This window comes from Crocodylus siamensis, chromosome 7, assembly GCF_052110815.1.
Source record: "Crocodylus siamensis isolate JL-2025a chromosome 7, ASM5211081v1, whole genome shotgun sequence".
Taxonomy (NCBI): Eukaryota; Metazoa; Chordata; order Crocodylia; family Crocodylidae; genus Crocodylus; species Crocodylus siamensis.
Genome location: NC_143401.1, coordinates 34,376,549 through 34,399,431, shown reverse-complemented (window position 1 = coordinate 34,399,431; position 22,883 = coordinate 34,376,549). Strand labels below are relative to the sequence as shown.

Here is a 22,883-nt window from a genome sequence, read left to right as displayed (position 1 = left end):
CCCGCCCCCCTTCCTCCCTACTCTGTCCCTTCTGTACAACCTGTAGCCCTCAATGTGTACCACCCAGTCATGGGTAGGGTCCCACCAAATTTCGATTAGCCCCACTAAATCAAAATTATTATTTGCAAGCAGAAGTGTGAGTTCTTTCTGCTTGTTCCCCATGCTCCTAGCATTGGTATAGAAGCACTTGAGCCCTCTGAACGGTGCCTTTGGTGCCTGCCTCCCCACACCCCATTCTGATGCCCAAAGGGCCCCTTGGTACATACCGGGGGTGTACTGCAGCATGTCTCGCAGTTTGTAGGTTCTAGACTCTATCCCTTACACAGATAATCCAAGATTTTTGCCATATAAAGGACAGATTAGATAGATAGATAGATCTAATCTATACATATCTATACCAGTCCTGCCTAAATATTGCGAAGTCAAGTGAGATGTGCACTTATTCAGAATGCCAGTACTTGGAGCCCAGTATACTCAGATACTTGTCTGTCCGGGTTCAAGGGCACTCTTCAACATAGTTGCATCACCAAGCACTTCTCCTCCAACCTGATTCATGAACAAGAATCATGAAATTGTATTTGAATCCGCTTTACATCTGTGTCCCAGGGGGACAGCAGAAAAGGAGTGGGAGACCTATCCCACAGCGTGGGTCACAGCAGGGACAGCCTGCCATGATGCCAAGAAGAAAAGCCCTGAGAACAGGGTAAACTTACCCCCAACAGATGCAGCCAGGCCAGACAAGTGGCAGAGAGGCAGAGCACCCACACAGTTCATCAGCTGCTTTTCTCTGCTGATAGTGGGGCTGGTGCTGATGCGGCCAGATGACATCATCAAAGAATGCCACACGGTTAGGATAAAAACCGGCAGCAGGAAAACAGCTGGGGGGACACAGCAGGGAGGTAGCTGCGAGATACCCCCTGGAACCAATCAGAGGTCTCCTGACAGCTGCAGGGAGAGGCTGAAGAGGGACTCAGCAGAGGGGTCCAGGATATATTTAAAGGGATATGTCACCCCAGGTGACAAGGGAGCCTGACTGGAGGAAGACACCAAGGGATGGCAAAGTCATTGGACATAGGACATGTGAGTGGGGAGAGGGCTGAGGCCCATCCTTGGAGTTTCTGTTATTTGTTTCTCTTTTGTTACATTTAAAGTCCTGGAGGTCAGGAGAAAGGCCACAGGGCATATGCCGAGGGCTGAGTAGGCTAGGGTCACTCAGGGACTCTCAACATTACTAGGCCAGACCCATCACTGGGATCGCCTTCCCACCCCAAATAAACCTGCGCAGCAGAAAGGAAAACTTGCGAACACCGAGGGCCGGAAAGAATGGGATTAAACCAGTTCAGCCTGGATGGAACCAGTTCAAACCAGACAAAATCAGTTCAGCTTGGATCAAACTAGACTGAACTGGATGGAACCATTCAAAACTGGATGGAAACAGTCCAGACTGGATGGAACCAGGGTCCAAAGTGGATGAAGCCAGGTGGAACCAGACAGAATTAGTTCAAACTGGAAGAAACCAGTTCAAAATCAGTACGGAAACATCTTTTAGGAAGTAGTAAAATCATTGCTTCCTTCTTTCCAGTTGGTTCTCTGGGTGAAACCAGTTCAAACTGGGGAAAACTGGTCTTAATGAGTTCAAACGGGTCAAAATCAGTTCAATCCAGGTGCTACCATGCAAAGTGGGGCAAAACCAATCTAAGCCTGTTCAAACCAGTCAAAACCAATTCAAACTGGTCAAAAGTTATGTTAATGAAGTAAAAGATTCTATGTATATTAATAAAAATGTTTAATCCCCCCTTTAAAATACACATTTTAAGATAAAAGATAACTGATAATATTATGTTGTAATCCTTAATATTGCATACTGCTTTAAAATGAGAAATCCAAACAATCTAGCATATTAGCACAAATTTTTAGGGTGAGAATGTATGTAGCAAAGTTGAAACCGGTTGGTTGAAACCAGTTCAATCTTTGCTCTTCAAAGTCTGTATAAATAAATGCATTTGGTTTTGTAAACCTTAAAGAGAAATTAGTTGAGCAAGTCAACATTGTTAAGTAAGAATTATTTTCATTTGATTAAGAAATGAAGATACTAGTTGCATTCTACAAATTAGCTGTCAAGTAAGCTGCTGTGCTGATTCTATGAACATTTCTGAGAACAAATGTGCATTCTTCTAACCTTAAAATGCAAGTGGTTATGTACATATCATAGTTCAGAAATATGAAAAAATATGTCCTTACTATAAATGTGTTCAGTAATATTATTAAACACTTCATGAAAAATCATTCTAATATAAACTAATTTAAGTTATATTTGCCATCTCTGAACTAGGACCCAGTTCAAGAAAAAGGTCACTGTCAGGGGTATGGAAAACACAAAAGCAAAAGTGATTTTCTGAAGCAAGGCCCAAATTCCAATACCAAAATCTTCCATGTCTTCCACTGTCACGTTGCTTTTTACAGAAAAATCTTTTAGGAAGAACTAAAATCCTTGCTTCCTTCTTTCCAGTTGGTTCTCTGATGAGAACAGATATCTTGAAAGAGACTCAATTATAAATCTAAAGGCTTTTATCCTACATTATTAGATACACTCCCATTGTGTTTTTAAAAGTCCAACTTTGTTATATTCTCTATCACTGTCTGAGCCCAAATCAATTACAGTCAGATAGAAGCTTTCCATTTCCTTCAATGGACTTTTTTTCTGATTTTCTTGATGCAACAGTACAATTTGCTTATTTCACCTTCAGTGGAGTCAAAATCCCTACAAGAGAGAATTTGTCTGCCAGCAACTTGTGCCAAATCATTTCAGATTCAATCCTGTTGACATCAAAAGAGTCGCTCTTATCTGCTTTAAGGGAGCTGCAAAAGGATCTTGAAGAAGTCACTCCAAAGCTCCCTCATTATTTCACTTTCTTCTGTATTGTTAATATACTCTTCATACATTGTAGGCCAACAATAAGGCCCACTCTGAAAACTTACATCAGGTTAACTTTTGTGGTTTTATTGATTTCAATGGGATTAAGGCATATTTAACTCAAAAAGGTCAGTTTAATCCAATGCGACTGCTTTGCAACAAGGTTCATGGCTAACAAGGAGGATAGAATAATATGCAATTTCATAGGAATAAGCCCCTAATGTACATAATAGTAAGACAGTAGTTTTTCCGTTTCACCAAAATATTTTAAAATATAGAGAAACCTAAGATTAGGGACCTAAAAAGTATAGCATCATAGGAAAGTGGAATGGGAATGGGCCTCATGAAATCATCTTGTCCAGCCCCCTCCTGTTCAAGGCAGGATCATCCCTGTTTAAACCATCTAAGTCAAGTGTCTGTCTAACCTGCTCTTGAAAGTTTCCACAGCTTCTCTAGGTAGCCTGTTCCAGTACTGAACCATATCATACACATCCTCCTCTATCCGCCTGCTCTGTCGTACAGGAGCTATTGATGTATTTAAACACTAACCTGGTCTCCTCAGTGCAGAATGACATGCAGAGAAGTTGGAATTCCAGAATGTTTCTGTCTGCCGGTGGGCGGGGGGGAGGAGGGAAGGGGCAGCCAATCTATTTTTTTAGTTTTAGGGTAGTAACAAAAGTAAGGTGAATTTTGAAGTAATTAGCATGGACAAATTTTCATGGATAGGGAAAGAGAAAAAGAAGCTACTGCTACTAGATTACATTTCCTGCCCCCCCACTCAAAAAAACCCAAAAAAAACCCTCTCTGCCTTTATGCTTTATTTATGGCTATAGTAAGAGGCAATTCACACAAGTAGAGTAAATGGGGAGGGCTTTGTAGGTATTTAGGTGGGTAGGAACAGAAGTTGGTCTCTTCCTAACCCCAAACAAGACTTAGACAGGGTAGAATATCAGTTAATGCCTACCTGCATGTCAAAACATTTAGATTGAATTACTGTGCTTCTAGGAATGCCCATATACTAGTCTCTCCTTTGTGCCTACTGGTTTATTTGCACAGGCTTTGCAGGGATGGCACAATGTTACATGATTACATACATGGTACATAGTCCTCCATGTTACATAGTTAGAGCAAAATGCAGTCCAAAGTCCTCCGCACAATGGAAAAAGAAAAACTTCTTGTTCAGCTGAACAGACTGCCTTTACCCTCATGTCAGAGTAATATAGGTTTCTTGTATTTGAATTTTACATCTGGATATATTTCTTCTATACATAATTATTAATATTATTGGTGTCCTACTAGGAGTTTATTGCAAAATATGGTTACATTATTGGCCTTAAAGTAGCAGTTATAGTGGAGCATCTAGTGGCGATATAAAAAAAATAGCTTTTTTTGTTTGTAATTGTCAATGTCTATCAGTTATTTTCTCTCACTTTATTTGTGTTTAACATCAACAATTTTCTTTACTTACTTGATAAAAGTAAAAAATAAAAATGTTTTCCTTAAGGGTAGCAAGATATAATTATTTAAAAATATTTGTTTCTTAATCCTACTCTTAAAGTGACTTCATTTCTCGATTACCTTGTAAAATCATCTACTGCATCTGTGTCCATTTCAGCAAGGATATAATTAAATTCATAGTTTGTAGGGTTTGTAAGGGACCTGAGCAGATCATCGAATCCGACACCCTGCCATGGCAGGAAAGAGTACTGGGGTCAAACGACCCCAGCAAGGTGATTGTCTAGCCTCCTCTTAAAGACCCGCAGGGTAGGAGCCATCACAACTTCTCTTGGGAGTTGGTTCCAGATCCTATCTGCCCTGACCGTGAAGTAGCGCCTCCTGATATCTAGCCTAAATCTACCCTCTGCCAGTTTGTGACCGTTATTCCTAGTCACTCCTGATAGTGCTTGGGGGAACAGGGACTCCCCCCAATGCCTGCTGGTCCCCTCTGACTAGTAACAGGCCCCCCTCAGCCATCTCTTGTAGAGGTTGAGCAGGTTCAGGTCCTGTAGCCTTTCCTTGTAGGGCCTGCCCTGCTGCCCCCTGATCATGCAAGTGGTCCCCCTCTGGACTCTCTCCATGTTGTCCACATCCCTCTTGAAGTGCAGCGCCCAGAACTGGATGCAGTACTCCAGCTGTGGCCTGACCAGTGCCGCATAGACGGGGATTATCACCTCCTTGGATCTGCTTGAGATGCATCTGTGGATGCATGAAAAGGTGCGTTTGGCCTTCCTAACTGCATCCCCACACTGCCAGCCCATGTTCATCTTGGCATCAATGATGACTCCAAGATCGTTTTCTGCCTCTGTACTAACGAGAAGAGAGTTCCCCAGCCTGTAGGTATGGTGCTGGTTGTTCCTCCCCAAGTGTATCACCTTGCACTTGTCAGTGCTGAATCCCATCCTATTCTCGTCCGCCCACCCCTGTAACCTGTCTAGGTCTGATTGTAGCCTATTCATCCCTTCTAGCGTGCCCACATCCCCCCACATCTTAGTGTCATCAGCAAATTTGAACAGGGTGCTTTTTACCCCCTCATCCAAGTCACTGATGAAGATGTTGAACAGTCTGGGCTCGAGGACCAAGCCCTGCAGAACCCCACTGCCCACATCCCTCCAGGTCAAAAATGACCCATCCACTACCACTCTCTGGGTGTGGCCCTCCAACCAGTTGGTGACCCATTTGACTGTCTAGGTGTCGACACCACAGTCCCCCAGTTTCTTAATGAGAACGGGGTGAGAGACAGTGTCAAAGGCCTTCCGAAAGTCCACAAAGACTACGTCCACTGCTACCCCCTGCATCTAATGATTTGGTGACCTGATCATAGAAGGCCACCAGGTTGGTCTGACAGAATCTGCCTCTAATGAACCCTTGTTGGTTGCCCCTAAGCATAATTTCCCCTGCTGGCCCCTTGTGGACATGTGCCAGAATAATTCTCTCAAAAAGCTTGCTCAGGATTGAGGTAAGACTGACTGGCCTATAGTTTTCTGGGTCCTCCTTCCTCCCCTTTTTGAAGATGGGAACCACATTGGCCCTCTTCCAGTTCTCTGGCACCACACCAGAGCACCACGAGTGCTTGTAAAGCCATGCCAGGGGTCCCACAATGACCTCAGCTAATTCCCTCAGTACTCTAGGGCAGAGTTCGTCCAGACCAGCTGATTTGAAAAGATCCAGTCCCTCCAGAAGTTCCCTAACTAGTTCCTCATTAACCCTTGGCCTAGGTGCACCTCCCCCGGGGTTTAAGGGGGGCCCAGAGGGGAGGTGGCTGTTCCAGTCCCTGCTCAGGAGAATGGAGGCAAAGAAATTGTTAAATATGTTAGTTTTGTTGTCTGGTGTGATGAGTAAATTTCCTAGTGTGTCTTGCAGGGCCCCACGTTACCTGGTACCTTTTTTTTGCCCCCTATGTATTTAAAAAAGGACTTCTTGTCCTTGATCTGGGAAGCTAGTCCCAGTTCCATCTCCGCCTTGTCCTTCCTGACTGCCCCCCTGCATCCCTGAGCAACCGCAGTATAATCCTCCCTGGTGATGGCCCCTCCCTTCCATTGGGTGTACGCCTCCTTTTTAGCTAGGAGACACTCCCAGATGCTTTTGGTGAGCCATGGGGGCTTTTGCTCCTTCCTGCTCCCTTTGATCCATGTTGTGATTACCTCCCTTTGGGCTTGGAGGATCATCTCCTTAAGGAGCGACCACTCTTTTTGGACACCTGGCTCCCCTCCCCTCCTCAGTGCTTCCCTGACTATTCTCCTTAGCTCACTGAAGTCTGCCCTCCTGAAATCTAGGGCTGCCTTGCTGTAGGCCTTTGCCACCTTGCACTGGATGGTGAATTCCAGCAGGCAATGATCGCTGTCGCCCAGGTGGTCAAGCACCCGCAGCCCCCTCACCAGGTCGTAGCCGGTGGCCAGCACCAGGTCCAAAAAGGTGTCTCCCCTGGTGGGGCTGTGCATCTCCTGGGTTAGATGGAGGTCCTGCATTCTGGCTAGGAACCTATGTCAGTGGTGAGACCTGGCTGACTGGTCTTTCCAGCAGATGTCTGGAAAGTTCAGGTCACCCATGATGACCACGTCCTTTGACCTAACTACCTCCGTGAGCTGACTTAAGAATTCCTGGTTTAACTATTCCCCTTGGTTGGGTGGTCTGAAGTAGACCCCCACCGTTAAATCTCTTTCCCCTCGACTGCCTTGTATTCTAAATGCCTCAGTTTGATACCTAATGAGACAATAATAGTTACTAAAGTTGTTAAATTTACAAATACCATAAACACACTCAAAGGAGAAAAATAGAAAGTTATGTCCTGATATTTAACATATACCTAGAAGACATTTAAAATGATTCTCATCATTTGTCATTAGCATATCATTCAAAACACAATAGTTCATAACACTGCATGGCTGGATTATTACAAAATGTGTCCTAACAAGTCCAATTAAAGAGGCACTTACTTCACATGAGTTTAAGGCAGGGGTGGGCAAAATATTACCTGCCAGGCCATTCTATCCAGCCCGCAGGGCCCCTAAAAAATTTAGAAAATTAATATTTTTCTGTCCCTGGCTGCCTGTCATGCGGCCCTCGATGACTTCCCAAAACTCAGTAAGCAGCCCTCTGCCCAAAATAATTGCCCACCCCTGGTTTAAGGGGTCAGTTCAGCTGATATAAATGACTTGTCCTTTCAAAAAGTCATGCATGAAATAAAATTATTTCCCACATCAGAGAAAGTCTGTTTCTTTTATAATCCAGGAGAACTTTTATAATCTTTTCTCCGATGCCTAATGAAGGCTGTTTGTGCCCAAAAGTTTGCAATTAAAGAATTTTTTGTTGTTGCAAAAATCTGGTTGGTCTAATAAAAGATATCACCTCTACTACGAGTCCTGATTTCTTTTTCCTCTAGACCACTATGGCTACAACCTGGATACCAGACTTAATATAGTGCACTCAACACCTACAACACTGTTACTTCACAAAGTTATTTTTCTATCTAGGTTTTTCATTCCTCTTAGAAAAAATAATCTATTTTTTACTTGTACTACAAACATTTATGCATGTACCTTTACTCACATAAGTAGTCTCACTGGCCACATCCAGATGTGCAGGGGTGTATGCCTGCAATGGCACAAAAATTTGTGCTGCTACTTTGTGCCGCAGCACATGCCGCCACACATGTGCTTTGGTGAGGGACAAATTGTCCTGCTTTGGGCAAACTGCTCTTTCCCTGCTCTTCCTGGCTCCCAGCTGCTGGAGCAGCAGGAGCAAAAATAAAAGAGTAAGAGACACTCTGCCCAGCAACCAGAGCATCACCCTGGAGGAACAACTTCTGTTTGTGCTGGCACATGCTATTGTACTGTGTGCTGCTTTTTTTCTCCTTGCAAAGAAGAATTTTTCAGACTATTTGAGTTGGTCTAATAAAAGATATCAGATTTACCCAAAGAATCTTGTCTACTTTTTTTCAGGAGTGGGGTTGGCTGGGGGTTTTTTTGCTACTGAGAAATCCCAGTAGCAAGTTGTGCCCCCGCAGTGCAAATTTGCAGCCTGGGGCATGTTTCAACATTCCAGGTGTGTGGTTTGTGGCACCACAAACCATATGCGCCTGCATGTCTGTATGCGGCCATTGACATCAGTGGAATTTCCTATGGTAACTAAGTTACTTACATTTGTGTTTGCAGGATTGGGCAATAAAGTTTTATTAATATTTTTGTATTTTCTGTGCTTTTAAGTGAAAATAAATTTAAGGCAAACAAGGTTCTTTGGATGAGTCTGATATCTTTTATTAGGCCAACTTCAAAAGTTGGGAGAAAAAATTAAGCAATTTTTCGGGTTTAAAAATCCTTCATCAGGCTGAGGAAGTTTCTGGAGGTGGTGTGTGCTCTTCCTGGATGGAATGAAAAGTACAGAAGCCAGAGGCTGGGCTGCTATGCATACAAAGCAGGCAGTCAGTGAAGATATAAACTGAGTAGTCAGTGGGTGAGAGACAGGCTGGGTGGTGGACAGAAGGGGGATGACTAGTGGAGAGGTACCTGGGGAGTCAGATGTCAGGCAGGCTATAATGTGTCATTAATCCAAAGTCTATAGTTCATGATTTTTAGTATCCAGGAGGTTGACGATGTGGAGTTCATAGGCTCGTCTCTGTGAAAGGTGTTTTATATGTTTCCTTTGAGGATTAGAACTGAGAGATTGGAGAGAGAGTGGTTTTCTTGTGGGAAATGTACCCCCACAGGTAACCGGGTATTCTTGTCTTTGATAGATTTCCAGCGTACATTCATTCTGGTGTGCAGTTGTTGTCTGGTCTCTCCTATGTATTTTCCATCAGGGCATTTGGTGCATTGGATGAGATATTACATTTCTGGAGGTGCAGCTATAAGATCTGAGAATGCTGATTGCTCTGTTGTGGAGTGTAGTAATTGTGGGGGTGGTGGAGATGTGTTGGCAGGTTTTATATTTCTTGTCATGGTATGATCTGGATCCATTTGGTGCGTTTTGGGCCTGAGGAAGTTTGCTTCCGGTGATGAGGTTAGCTCGGTTTGCTGCTTGTTTGAAGGCTAGGATGGGTGGCTCTGGGATTATCTCTTTAAGAAGAGGGTCTCTTTCTAGTATGGGTTGCAATTGTTTGAGGATTTTCCATATGGGTTCAAGGGAGGGGTGATATGTCATAACCTGCAGTGTGCAATTCGTGGGGGGTTTTCTTCTGTACTGCAGCAATTTTTCATGTGGTCATCTCCACCACCCCCATAATTACTACACTCCACAACAGAGCCATCAGCATTCCTGGATCTTAAAGCTGCACCCAGCCTGTCTCTCACCCACTGACTCCTCAGTTTATATCTTCACCGGCTGCCTATCTTGTATGCATAGCAGCCCAGCCTCTGGCTTCTGTACTTTTCATTCCATCCAAGAAGAGCACACACCAACTGCAGAACTTCCTCAGCCTGTTGAAGCATTTTTAAACTTGAAAGCTTGCTTAACTTTTTTTTTTCTAACTAGTGAAGTTGGTAATAGAAGATATCAAATTCACCCAAAGAACCTTTTCTGCCTATGTCCTTAGACCAACACCACTACAACCTACACCCTTGTAAGCAATTTAAGATGAATTTATGGAAAGAATATTTATAATGAAAGTGTGGAAAGGCAGTTTATGATATAGTGGACAGTTTGTGCATCTGATTAATTATGATGTTCCACTGTTTGATTTTTAAACATTGTGTCTGTTGTTTGAAAATAGGTGTAACAAAATAAATTTTTGTTTCATGTAATGGTTAACTGTGAAAAATGGGCATCATTTTAAAAATATACCCACACACACATTCATACCAATCCTCACAGATACATGGTACTATATTTAGCTTTTTTATTGGATGAAAACATGTTGTTCCAGGGGTACAGGATCAGAAAATGGGGAAGCCTCATTCAGAGGCAGATCCCAGACTAAGGTGGAGGAAGGAAAAAACTTACCTGTCGGAGAGGCCTGGAGAAACAAGGAAGCGCATGGTGAAAAAACACCTGCATTGTTTGTCAGCTGCGCCCATATCCAGCTGGGGAAATTATTCAGACTACATGCCAAGGGAGAAAGCATAGTGCCAAGTGAGGGGCAGCCAAGGGAAGTAGGCCTGACAGATGTAGGAACAGCAAGGAAGGATGAACGAACTTCGTCAAGGAGCAAGACCTCCTGCTCAGTTTACCAGGATTGTGCACAGACAGCCCAGGGCCTACGGCAACATGGGTCAAAGATAGACTCCACAAAAAGGGGAGCAATTCAGCACAGAAAGGAAGACAGAGCCAAGGCATGTGAGATGAGGAGGAGGGAACAGCCAACCAAAGGGATCAGAGCCTGAGACAAGGCCTCAGGTCTATGTAAATGACATCCCTAGGCAGGTCACATGGTGGAGCCTGAGAAACATCTTTGAAGGGAGAGTTGGAGTGGCATACGTTAAGATCTACAAGGGACTGGTAGGAAGACTCACTGTACGGGAAAAGATAGAATTTTTGAAAGAAGAATATGCCCAGAAGGCATTAAGGAGACAGTGGGGGATATGGGAAAGGCTCCAAGACCTTCAGGGAGCCAGAGAGAGACAAGAAACCCTACAATCTACCCAGAGAAAGAGAGCCAGGTGAGTAGGAAGGGAACATGGATGGGCCAGAGAAGAGAGGGAGAAGAAACCCCAAAAATTAGGCAGGAGCTTGGCTGGCAAAGGGTGCAACTTACCAAGGTTGGCTAATGTGGGGTGAATACCGGTGGTGAGTAACTCCCAACAAATCCCACACAGTGCGCCTTGGGTAAAAGGTGAGTAGGAGGTGCCTGAAAACCTGTCTCCTGTATCTGAGTTGCCAGGTGCCTGAAGAAAGGTAAAGAGAAGAGCCCCAGATGGATGCAACACCTCACAAAAAGGAAGATCAGCCTCGGTGAGTCTTGATCTTAAGGGGGGAGGTGTGTTGCAGAGTGCTCTGCTCCTATAAAGAGGCGAGGTGTGTCGCAGAGCACACAGGTGCCTTGCTCCTTAGGGTGGAAACAACTAGGCAGAGGGCCCTAGCAGGGAGTGGGGAGGCCCTAGCAGGGAGTGTGGAGTTCAGCTGCCAGTTACCAGGGCAGCCACAGTAGTAATAAAGAAGCACAGCTGTGGGTTGCCCGGGGAACCGGCGAGTCAGCTGACCAGAAGGGGCAGGGCCTGACCTATATATAAACCCAGGCTGAGGCCAGAGAGGCAGTTCTCTGCCAGCAGCCATAGGGGTGGGATCTCTGCCGGAGCCAGAAAAGGAAAAGGCCAGGATGCATGGGCAGTTGTTACGGGTGAGACAGGGAGACACCCTATGACAGGCTTGAATGTGGTTATAGCCAGATGGCTTAGATTATGTTGTAGCCAAGGGATTTGAGTTTGTGTTGTTGGTTTACTGTTTACAACCAGTGGTTTGGGTGAGGCTATTAGGGGTTGGAGGAGGCCTCATAGAGGCTTCACAGTAGCGTGGGGACCCCGGCGCCAGAGAGGGTGCAGCATTCGGGAAAGCCAGAGTGCCTGTGGGGCACAGCTGCAAGACAAGGGTCACGGAGAGCCCAAGTGCCAGAGGGGGTGGTGAGAGTTGAGGTCCATGGACAGCCCAAGCGTCCGAGAGGGTGCAGAGAGCCAGACAGACCGAACGATGTCTGGAATATCTGCGAGGCTTGGGGCGTGGTACAGGGGTGGTTGGAGCCACACATCACTCATAAGGCTGGGGTGCACCGAGTCACACAATACAGAACAGGGGCCAGGATACAACAGAGCACCACGTCCAAGGGGACAAAAGGCAGCCTCCCTTATACATATAAAAGATCAAGACATGGTGGACGAGAACGAGGGTGCTTTAACATGAACTTGGCATGGTAGGAGATGGGAGGGGAGAACATGGCCACCCCTAGAACCCCACGCCATGACACATGTATTGCCAAATTATAAAAGCCACTAAATATAAATAGTGAACTTTGCATTCTTACCCAGAAAATCTGTGCTAATATGCTAATGTTTTTTATCTTTGTCTCTGTTTGTAAAGCAGTACACAATATTAATGATTACAAAATAATATCATCGGTTCTCTTTTCGACCTAAATGTAGATCTTAAAAGTAGGATCTAAACATTTTTATACATTGACAATATTAATACACATCAAATCTTTTACTTCATTAACTCATAACTTTTGCATTACTAATGTTATGGACACCTTCTGCCTTAGTACTAGTACAGCACCAAAATAAAAATTTGTCAGCCTTCATAGTTAACATTAACAATGCAATAGAATTTGCAGTATATTCCAGCTGAGTGTTTGGCTGGAAGAACAGAATTAGGAGATCAGCTATGTATACAAATCACCCACACTGTATGCATTTAAACTGTTACTTCAGTATATTTACAAGCATTTAATACATGCTATATCTCAACCCACATTTTATATGAAGTATTATTATCGTATATACAAATAATATAAAAAGCTATGTAGAGGCACCACCACACCTTTCCACACACTCATTTGGCTGGCAGCATGAAAAGTCCATTTTGAGTTGGAATAACTTCACAACAATGTAATGCATCTCTGAAAAGCTAATGTCTGCATTTCAGTCAGATGTACACTTTTTAAATGTCAAAGTTAGTTTAGTGTGGCTGGCTAAATTACATAAAAGGTTATTACTATTTTTACTATAGACTCTATAATATATTAAAGAATTATCTAGCAGTTGCAGCTTTACAGACTCTTAAATAGAAGCAAAATTTTGTATTGAAAACAAAACAAGTCAGGTCATTCTGAATCAAGTTTTTAAAAACATTCAAGCTTGCAACAGTTCAATGCTTATATTATTCAAATACAATTCACTCAAAAATGTATAACAAGCAATTAATACAAAAGCAGTTTTACTTCATAATTTGGAATACTATTTTTAAAAGACAGGCCCCACAATGTGCCCTACATTCTACATTGTCAAGTGCTTTTGTATTTATTTGCCTGCATATGTGTGTGTTTGCATATAACTCCACACACGCACACATATATATATGTATGTGTATACACACGCACAACACATACTATGCATAAAAAATATGGATGACTATATTGTTTTTCTCATGACTTAATAGGTAGAAATGTGTATTTTCAATATTGTATAAATTATATGACAGAATGCAATGGCTGCAGTCTCTTTTGTTAGCTGTTTGTTAGACATTTACATAATGGGGTTTTCTAAGAATTGCATGCAAGATAAAAAATTTGCACATAGAAGTGTACATTAAAAACTTCTCCCTATGTGGTGATCACAGGAAAATATAACCATGGCTTTCACCCGTCTAGACTTGGTTCCCTTGCCCCAAACCTCAAATAAATATATACTGTCTAAATGATCTATTGCTTTTGTCACACTGGTAGAGCTGGAAGGAGTTTTCTGTGAATATTCCCTCAAATATGAATTCACTTAGGTTGTTCTTGCATTTGTTTGCGTTCATGTCTGAGGGCAATCAGCAAACTATAACATCATATGATTTGTCTTACTAATCACAAGTTACCAAAACAAAACAATTTTCCAGTGCTAGGAGAATCACGTACAAGGAATATACAGGGTACAAAGAGAAACTGTCAAATAATGAATGCATGCATGAATGCCGTGATCTACTTTCTCAAGCGTTCTATGGGCAAGAAAGAGTATCATCTGTTCATTGCAAATTAATCAAGTAGTTCTACTTGAGGTTGAAGGAAATTGTGCGTTGAAACTAATTACCTTTGCATTTGTACATTATGTACTGCATTTATATTTGCATCTCCACAGACTTAATGTATGTGAATGTTTTTCTGCAGGGATAAATTGTTGAATTAACAACATAACATAAGTTGTTCAGAGTTTGAAATATCATGTCACTAGGCTTTCTCTGTTGGCTAGTTATTTCAGTAGCTTTTAGGATGACACTCACCTACCTTAGAGTGATGATCTTGTCAGAGGGTCTGTCATATCAGAAACTGGAATAAAGCATCTGTGGCAATGGAACACTGTCACTTGCTGTAGCTGATGGAAAAAGCATTCCTAGTTTAGAAAAATCTCCTTGCTCCCCTGGATTGTGACAACTGAAATATTCAGAACTCCCAAAGACGAGCTGAAACTGTGGGAAGAGAGTGTATGGACAAACCTGCTAAGCATTTCTGAAAGCTTCTGCTGTAGCTGTTACCTCCCTCATAGACCTCCCTTTTTTGTTGTTCTCACTGAATTCATGTGTAGTTTTTCTCTTGATGGCAGTGAAGAAAAAGCCCATTTAATGGGTTTAGTTTTTTATACCATTTATTTTATAGTTACTTGATGTGCATTTTTACAACGTAACCAGGGTTAGGTCACACTGTTCAGAGCCATTTGAAAAGCAACTGTTGGATCACAACTAAAATTCAGACATCTTTCTTTGTACGCAAGTCTGCATCTTTATGCTTTGCATATAGTACCTTAGAGTGATTATTAGCTTGCATAAAGAAAAATTCACACAGCTACTGCTTGTCCAAAACCAAGTTATAATAAAATACAATACTCCTTTACAAACCAGTGCATAAATTCTAACATAGTGCTTTACATATGTACTTTTTGTTGTTGCAAACCTGGGTTAAGTTTTTGGCAATCTGAGTCATTTGCTTCTTAAATCACAGACTTTAATGGACACACATTGTGCTCACACACAAAAACAACATATGAAAACAGACAGGCTGGAATTTAAGAGATAGGAGCACGCTTTGGTATAATTGGATTATTTAAGAACAGTCATCACAAAGGTAATAACAAGCGTTCAGGATTTATGTTCTAACATCTTTAGAAAACAAACAAAATCTCTTCCACAGGTATTAATTTACAAATAAAAGACAGAAAAGTAGTGCTGACCATCTAGCCTTCCATATAAGCTCTATAAGAGTCAGATCATTCACCTAAACACCAAGTCAATGTTGTAGCACATCTTTTTTTAAAATTATTTTTAACATACCCCTAACAAATCTGGGTGACATTTTGACTGTATGGTATAACTAATTGATTAATAACAAAAGCATCAGATAAACTATGCCATGTACACATGTTGCCTACTCATACTCTGGCAAAATCAAAGTTTTATGTGGATCTGTGTCAATGAGATGTCCTGTACTGGCAATATACTAAACTGTAAAATCAGATTTTAATGGAGAGGATGACTTCAATTCACTGAACATGACTGTTAACAATATCCATTTGTTTTAATTCAGTTCAGTAGACTGTAAGAAAACTTTGAATTCATGGAAGGAATCATGAACGTACAAGAGAATTTAATGCAAGTAAAATGGATGTAATGGAAATTAATTGTGTCAAATGAGCACGCTTGACTGATATCGGTCTATATAATATATCCTGTATCAAATTTATTTCCATTGTGCTAAAGGTAAGAATAGTTTAAACTTAAGAAAACAAACTCTTTTCTCATTAAGACACAACAATACATTTTTACAAGACTTTGATGTTAAATATCAAGTTCTCTACTGAGTTACTTAATGTTTGCTTTCAAACCAAGATAAAGGCTTTATTAATGCCAAAATCATGGTGATGCTTTTGATTCTATACCAAGTTCAATTTTGGAAGAATTCCCACCCCACCCCTCACCCCGCATACCCTACATCTATTCTTTGTGCTTCCTGATTAGATCAAGTGGCCTTTTATTCACCACCACCATAAGAAGGAGCAGTTCAAGTACAAGAACATTTTCCCATCCAAGAAAACTGCAATATAGGATGGCTGACCTAAAAATATTGTAAGCATGAAGTTCATGGCCATTTGCAATAAACAGTTACCAAAGCGGACTGTTTGCAAAATGGCAGGCTAAAAATAAGTACTAGAACTACAACTCTTATCGGTTTGATATGTCTTGTGGAAGGGGAAATAATCTATTATATTCTTCATCATGAATAATGCCACTTTAGAACTACCAAAAAGAAAAAAAGAGAGAGTTTGCTACTCCAGAAATCAGTTGGTTTAACCAGTTTTAAATACACAAAGAACGAGCCAATAGACTTTGCATTCTTTGCAAGTTTTTTCCCCTCATGAGTCCATTACCTTTCACCAAGACATTTTTAACTATCAAACTTGTCCATAAATTTTGCCGCTGAGGGTGAAACCATCCAGTTAGCATAAACACTATCATTTGCATATCTTGAAAACACAGAGTTAGTGCCATCGAATCTTGTGAGTGGAACGGGGCTCTCCTCAGGCCAGTTCGGGTATGACATGCCTAAAAATGAAAACAGATAATTTTTTCTGCACTGAAGAACCATAACTTCATGTGCAGACAGTAAGGCCCTTGGCAAAACTCCCTTCAATATTTTAAGTCAGTCCACTGTTTTTTGTCCCAAATAAACTGATATAAACTGTATTCAAACGCCTGAAATACAAATGCTGTTGAACGCAAGTACTTTGAAAAAATAAACTGCTCCCTTGCTAAAAAAGTGTGTGTTTGTATGTGTGTGCATAATACAAGCTATTTTTTTTCACCTGATAAGCCTTCAACTTCTCACAATTTCATATTTCTCTGACAACATTAGAGCAAATTGCTTAGCAAGAAGAAGTTCTTCCTGTACAGGAAGTGCACCAAGCAGTAATAAACCTTTGTAGGCATAGGCCAAGATCTAATGTTAATTGAAATCAATAAAATTATTTCCATTTATGTAAATGGATATCTATCCATTGGCTTTGACAGGTTTTGGATGAAATTTATGTCACCATTATGACTCCCCAACTTACATCTGCTTAATTTTAGGAAAGCCTAGGAGCACAATGGGATGGATCCAATAAGGGGCTGTTAAATCCATCCAACAATGCACTGTTAAACAGGTGCATAAGTTTAAGCATATGATTACTCCCTTTGATGCAAATGGAGCTTCTCATGAGTGCTTTCCTAGAGCAAGGACCAAACTGTTTAGCACCTTAAGGATGCAGGTATATATGTGAAAGAACCAAAACAGAGACAAATTTTTCAAAAACAGAAGCTTGATATTGCTTATTTAGGCACCTAAATAACTGGTCAGATTTTCAAAAGGGTGAATCATATAGCATGTCATTGACCTCAGTGGAAACTGCTGATTGCTCAATCGCTTTTGAAAAACAGACCATCAAGTACCCAAAATTTATGTAAGAACCTGTCTTGGGACACCTACTTATGAAAATTGCTTTTAATATGTAGAAAAAAAATGGACTCCAAACCTATTTGTGAATTACAAGTACATAGAACAATGGAAAAGTTTGAGCTTCTTAAAAAGCCTTACAGATTGAAGAATGAAAAATATAATCTCCGAAATTAGTAAATAGCCAAAAGCATGTAGAATATTTAATCAGGAGACAAAAATATAGGAGTTTTGGCAAGAACCATTTTTACTGTCTCTCTCACCATCACAATATGAAAGCATACGTTCCTTTTAAAAACATTTGCTACATCATTCAATCAGAGTTTAGTGCTGACATTTTCATGATAAAAACAAAGGATGTGAAAACAGTTGAGGGTATTTTCATAACAACTGTCACCGGTTCAATTTTCAGAGGACTGTACAGATGTGCTCAGTCTCCACTGCCTTCTGTATTTTTTAACTTCATCTAATTCCATGATACATTAAACAGCTTATGCAGCTAAAGCATGTTAACAGCAGCTGGGATTTGGGAATCCATCTTGATAAACACAAAACTGTTACAAATTGGGTCCTGCTACTGAACTGAATGCTTAGAAATGTGTGAACAAATCTGTTACTTAAATGAGATGCAGACGCCAATGTATTTGAAGTTCCCAACCACCCCCACAAAGTATAGTGCTTGGATATTCATTTGTTATCATTTAAATATCCCCTGAGTGTACTTCCCTGATGCATATTTTCTCTTTATCGTATGATACATATTTGGTAAGTTTACTTATTTTCACATCCTTTTTTTCAATTTTTATTTTAAACATAGCTGCAAAATGTACTAACGTATGGTCCTGATGCAAAGTTTTACAGTTACAAATAAAAAAGCTTTCCAAGCAAATTGATTGGTTTCATTCAGACAAGAAACATTCTAATGGGGTTACAGAGTCTGAGGACAGTGCAGAAGAAAAATCACTTTTTTGTGTTGCTAGAATCTAGTAAATGCATGTGAAATTCTACCATAGAGTTTGTTTTCAATCCATGTGGAAGGAAGGGTTCGAGGGAGGGGAGCATTATTACAGTCCACGAGGGGAGTCTCCTCTTCTGAGAGCCCGTCATCATAAAGTAAGGAGTCAGAGGGTGTGGAAGCTGCAAGATCTAAGTAGTCCTACCAAATAAATGAATAAAAGGCTGGGTTACAATATCTGACAATGTTATTCCTCAACAAAAGCTGCTAAATAAATTTCACTAGTTCCTAAACTGACCAACTACAGGCTAAACATGCATCCTTTTCACAATTTCAGCAGCATTTGCCTTAGACTCTTGATTCCTGTGAAGTGTGCTATCTTTGGCAACGCTCATCTTTGCACAAACAACAGATATACTTCCACAGAAATATGTTCTCTGAGTGCTCCACAGAAATATGCTCTTGGAGGCAACAAAGATGATCAGATATATGGAGCAGATGCAATCAGGAGAGACCAAAAAGGACTCTTCAGTTTAGAAAGGAGAAGGCTGAGAGGGGAATATGATAGAGGTCAATAACATCATACAGGATGCGGTAAAATGCTAACTAAAAATAGAGAGCTGTTATTTGTCAAGTACCAGAATACAAGAACTAAGGGGCACACACTGAATTTATCAGGAAGCAGGTTCAAACCAAACAAGAGGAAATAGTTTTTTATGCTTGTGTAGTTCATTTGTGAAACTTGTTGCTGCAAAAGGTTGTAGAAGCAAGTTGTATAACAAAGGTCAAAAAGGGTTTAGATAAATTCATGGAGAACTGGTCCATTGAGAGTTATTAAACAGCTCAGTGAAGGTACATACCCACTGATATCCCTAAATCAATGATGGCAGATATCAGGGAAAGTATGATGAGATGGATCACTCAAAACATGACCCATTCATATTCTCTCTCTCTTTCTGCTACTACCCTCTGTCAGAAACAGGATACTAAGCTAGACAGTGCTGCTGTGATGCACTCTGGCACTTCTCATGCCCTTACATTTAACTATACTTGCCAGTAAGTTAAGACAGCATTCAAAGCTCCACCAGACATGTACTGTTTATTCTCACTTATCCTTGAGATGTAAATGGAGAAGAATGGAGCTTCCACAAGGCCTGCAAGGCATTCCTACAATTTTGCAGCAATGTCATAGTCATGTATAGGATGACAGAAATGGAAAAGATTTGGGGTGATTCTTTTTTTCCCCACATAAAAATAAATATTTGGGTCAACCAAAACAATTCATGACTTCTGCCAATTGTGTAAGTTGTTTGCAGCTAATGAAAAATACTGAAAAAATATGAAGTTGGAATGCTTTCCTTCTACTCTTTCTAAATGAAACATTTTGATTTTTCATTTCAAAATGGTATTTTATCTTGAAAATTACCATAATTCAATTTTTTTTAAAAGATGAATTCCCAAAGTGCAAAATGAAATGGACTGTTCTGTGATGGATGAAACATAACATTTCATTTAACTCAAAATAATTACCATTTTAAGAAGCAAAATTTAAAAATAGTTGTCTCAGATCAACCCCAAATAGATTCCCCCGCCCCGATTTCTGCTTAGCCAGCAAACCAAGAAATCCATTATACAATCTCTTTAGGAATATTATCCAATTTTGTATTGCTATTCTTTCATTAGGCAGGCAAGGTTCTTTGGTATATGTAGTATCTTTTATTAGACCAACTGTATTGACTACATATTGTAGACAGTCTGTTTGCAACATATGCAGCAGATATAAATTGGTGACTGTCAAATATATTTAATAATTACACTTACATATATTTTATTAAATGCATCTCTCTCAAAATAGTCTTTTTAACTTTGAAAATAATTATATTCTATTAATTTGTTTTCAATGTAATTGGTTTCTTTCTTTTTACTTAAATAAATGTGGTAGCAGCTTTGTTGACACTAACACATCCTTAAATGCAGAATCTGTTTATATAGGTACTCTATGTTAGATCTGTAACAATAAAGCTACTGGAAGTAGTGACAACATTAATGTTTTTGTATAACACTGCTTTTATATATAGATACATTTTTATATATTTTATATATAGTACCCATATTGCTTTATTTTTAGACCTCACCCTCCACTTCTGTGCGCATGTCCCATTTGCTCATCTCTACATGCCTCTGGTCCAGCACACACCAATGATTTGCACGTACATAATTTCCATGTCCAAGTCCAATCAAATGTGTGCGCAGGGGTATTGGTTAGACAAAGCAACAGGTGTGTGCATTGTGTATTATGGCATCTATCATTCAAGATATTTAGGGACTACACAGATCTAGAATCAAATAAATGCATACATTTTCTTGGTTTCTAGGATCATAGAGCTTAGTCCTTCATAAAATGAAGGCTGTGTCTGTGTAAAGGCACCACTACCAATGAGGTCTTTTGAATTTCCAGGAAAATCTCTATGGGATTCTCATAGTTTTAAAGTAGGTCAGATTGTAAAAAGAACTAGTTTTAATATTTTGTTACTATTATCAGGACCTTAAGATATTCCCTCTCAGAATGAAACTTTACATCCACGGTGCTCGAGCTTTTTATCTTATGCCCATCTGCAGGTCAGATCTGGCCCATGTGCCCAACCCAGCAGGAGTAGTGGGGCCAAATCTGGTACAGAGTGGGGCAGGGACCAGCCTAGCCCTTATACAGCTGGGCAGGAGGATGGGGGGACCTGGCCCTGATTTGGCTGCACAAGGGGAAGGGGGCATAGTCCAGCCCCCTTCCGACTGCAAGAGGTTTGGAAATTTTCCAGCAGGGGAGAGATGCAGTATTAAATTGCCACTGCCAAATTTCCTGGCCTATGGGGAGCCTGCTTGGCAATGTTGTGTTCATTCACACACAGTTTATTTTATTTATTTTGCTTCCAACTTCTGGATTATTCAGTAGAATAGTTTATATTAACTCTACGTTGTTACCAAGAGGTATCTAATAATTATTAAGGATAATACACAGATTAAAACAACCATCTACTATACACATTTAAGACTTGACATTTGCTACATCTTTTAAAACTGAATTACTTTAACCAAAGTTACACTATACCTAGTGCAAGCCATGTTTGTGGATACCTAAAATCCTGATTAAAATAGGAACCCTTCTGGTCAAACCCTTACTCTGTATTACTCCATACGTGAGAAAAATCTGTCAACTAGTTTTTATTACCTTTTGAAAACTCTGACTGCAAAAGACTTACCCTACTCTTCACCATCATTTTCTCCAATTCCTTGCTGATCTCAGCAAATGTTGGCCTCTTATCTGGTTCCTGTTTCCAGCAGCGCAACATCAGATTATACCTGTATGTATGCATTATAATACAGTTTTTAATTATGCTGTCCCTTTAGGAAATGGCCTTCTTCAGAACTCAAGACAGAAACAGGAGGGGACAGAATTAAGGTTTTACAAGCAACTGTATACCTGGAATTTCCTAACTTTTGAGTGCTTCATTTTGAATGCTTCATAGCCTACACTGTTTTTCTTTTATGTTGCTTCTTTGGAATGTAATACATTAAAGATTAAATAAGATGACAGAAAAGTTTGGGGAAATCTTTCTAAGCATTGCAACCTTGTGGGATACATTACCTCCCCACTGCTTGGTTTGATCATTTGAAACAGGTTTAGAAAAAACATTTAAGTAGTTTATCTTAATATATGTATACTCTAATAGCTTAAAAAAACCTGCCCAGATTTACCATGTAAAAGGAATAAAAGAAATAAACAAACCTACAACAAAACCATCATGTGGCTGGGAAAACAAATACATGACATGCATAACTGGGTGGAAAGGACTATTTTGAAGTGAAAGCATCTTGCTTGCTGAAGGGGAGGAGTGCAAATCATTTTGAATATTCATTTGGTGTAGAATGTTTCGACTTTTTAGCTTCTGATTACAACTAAATTCACTGCATCTTGATGGCATTCTGTTTATATCATGCACAACAAAAAATAACTGTACAAGTTATGCTGCTATTTACTTCCCAAGTGTGCTTAAAGATCCTTCAAAGAGACAAGGAGGTCTTTCTTGATGTCCACAGTTAAAAATGAGTCACTGAGGACCCTACATTGACTATGACTAAGCAGAGCCTAGCCATCATTTTCCAGATGTATCCATATTTTGAGCTTATAACAGGGTGCCTCATCCTCAGATGCATTCAGGGAAATGAACTATTCATTTCTCATTAGGGCTAGAGTCAGACATTCCACATAAACTGGTTTAAGTAATCAGAAATGGGTTTAAACCTGTAATAGAACAGACATTTGATACGCATAAACTAGTTTCAAAATTGCCAAAAGTGGTTTGAGATAAACCTGGTTGAATGTACTATCAGACTTAAGTGATTTGGCTCAAACT

At 40.4% G+C, this 22,883-nt stretch overlaps 1 protein-coding gene across 1 annotated transcript in view; it reads right to left on the bottom strand.

Moving 5' to 3' along the window:
• Positions 1 to 14,708: 14,708 nt before the first annotated feature.
• The window catches only part of RET (ret proto-oncogene), a 168,626-nt gene continuing 160,451 nt past the window's right edge, over positions 14,709 to 22,883 (bottom strand). Inside the window, exons 18-20 of the mRNA XM_090057837.1 lie at positions 21,729 to 21,828; positions 18,528 to 18,675; positions 14,709 to 16,630 (exon numbers count right to left, since the gene is read on the bottom strand). Coding sequence (XP_089913963.1) covers positions 16,473 to 16,630; positions 18,528 to 18,675; positions 21,729 to 21,828 — 406 coding nt within the window. The 3' untranslated portion in view covers positions 14,709 to 16,472. The remainder of the gene's footprint in view (positions 16,631 to 18,527; positions 18,676 to 21,728; positions 21,829 to 22,883) is intronic.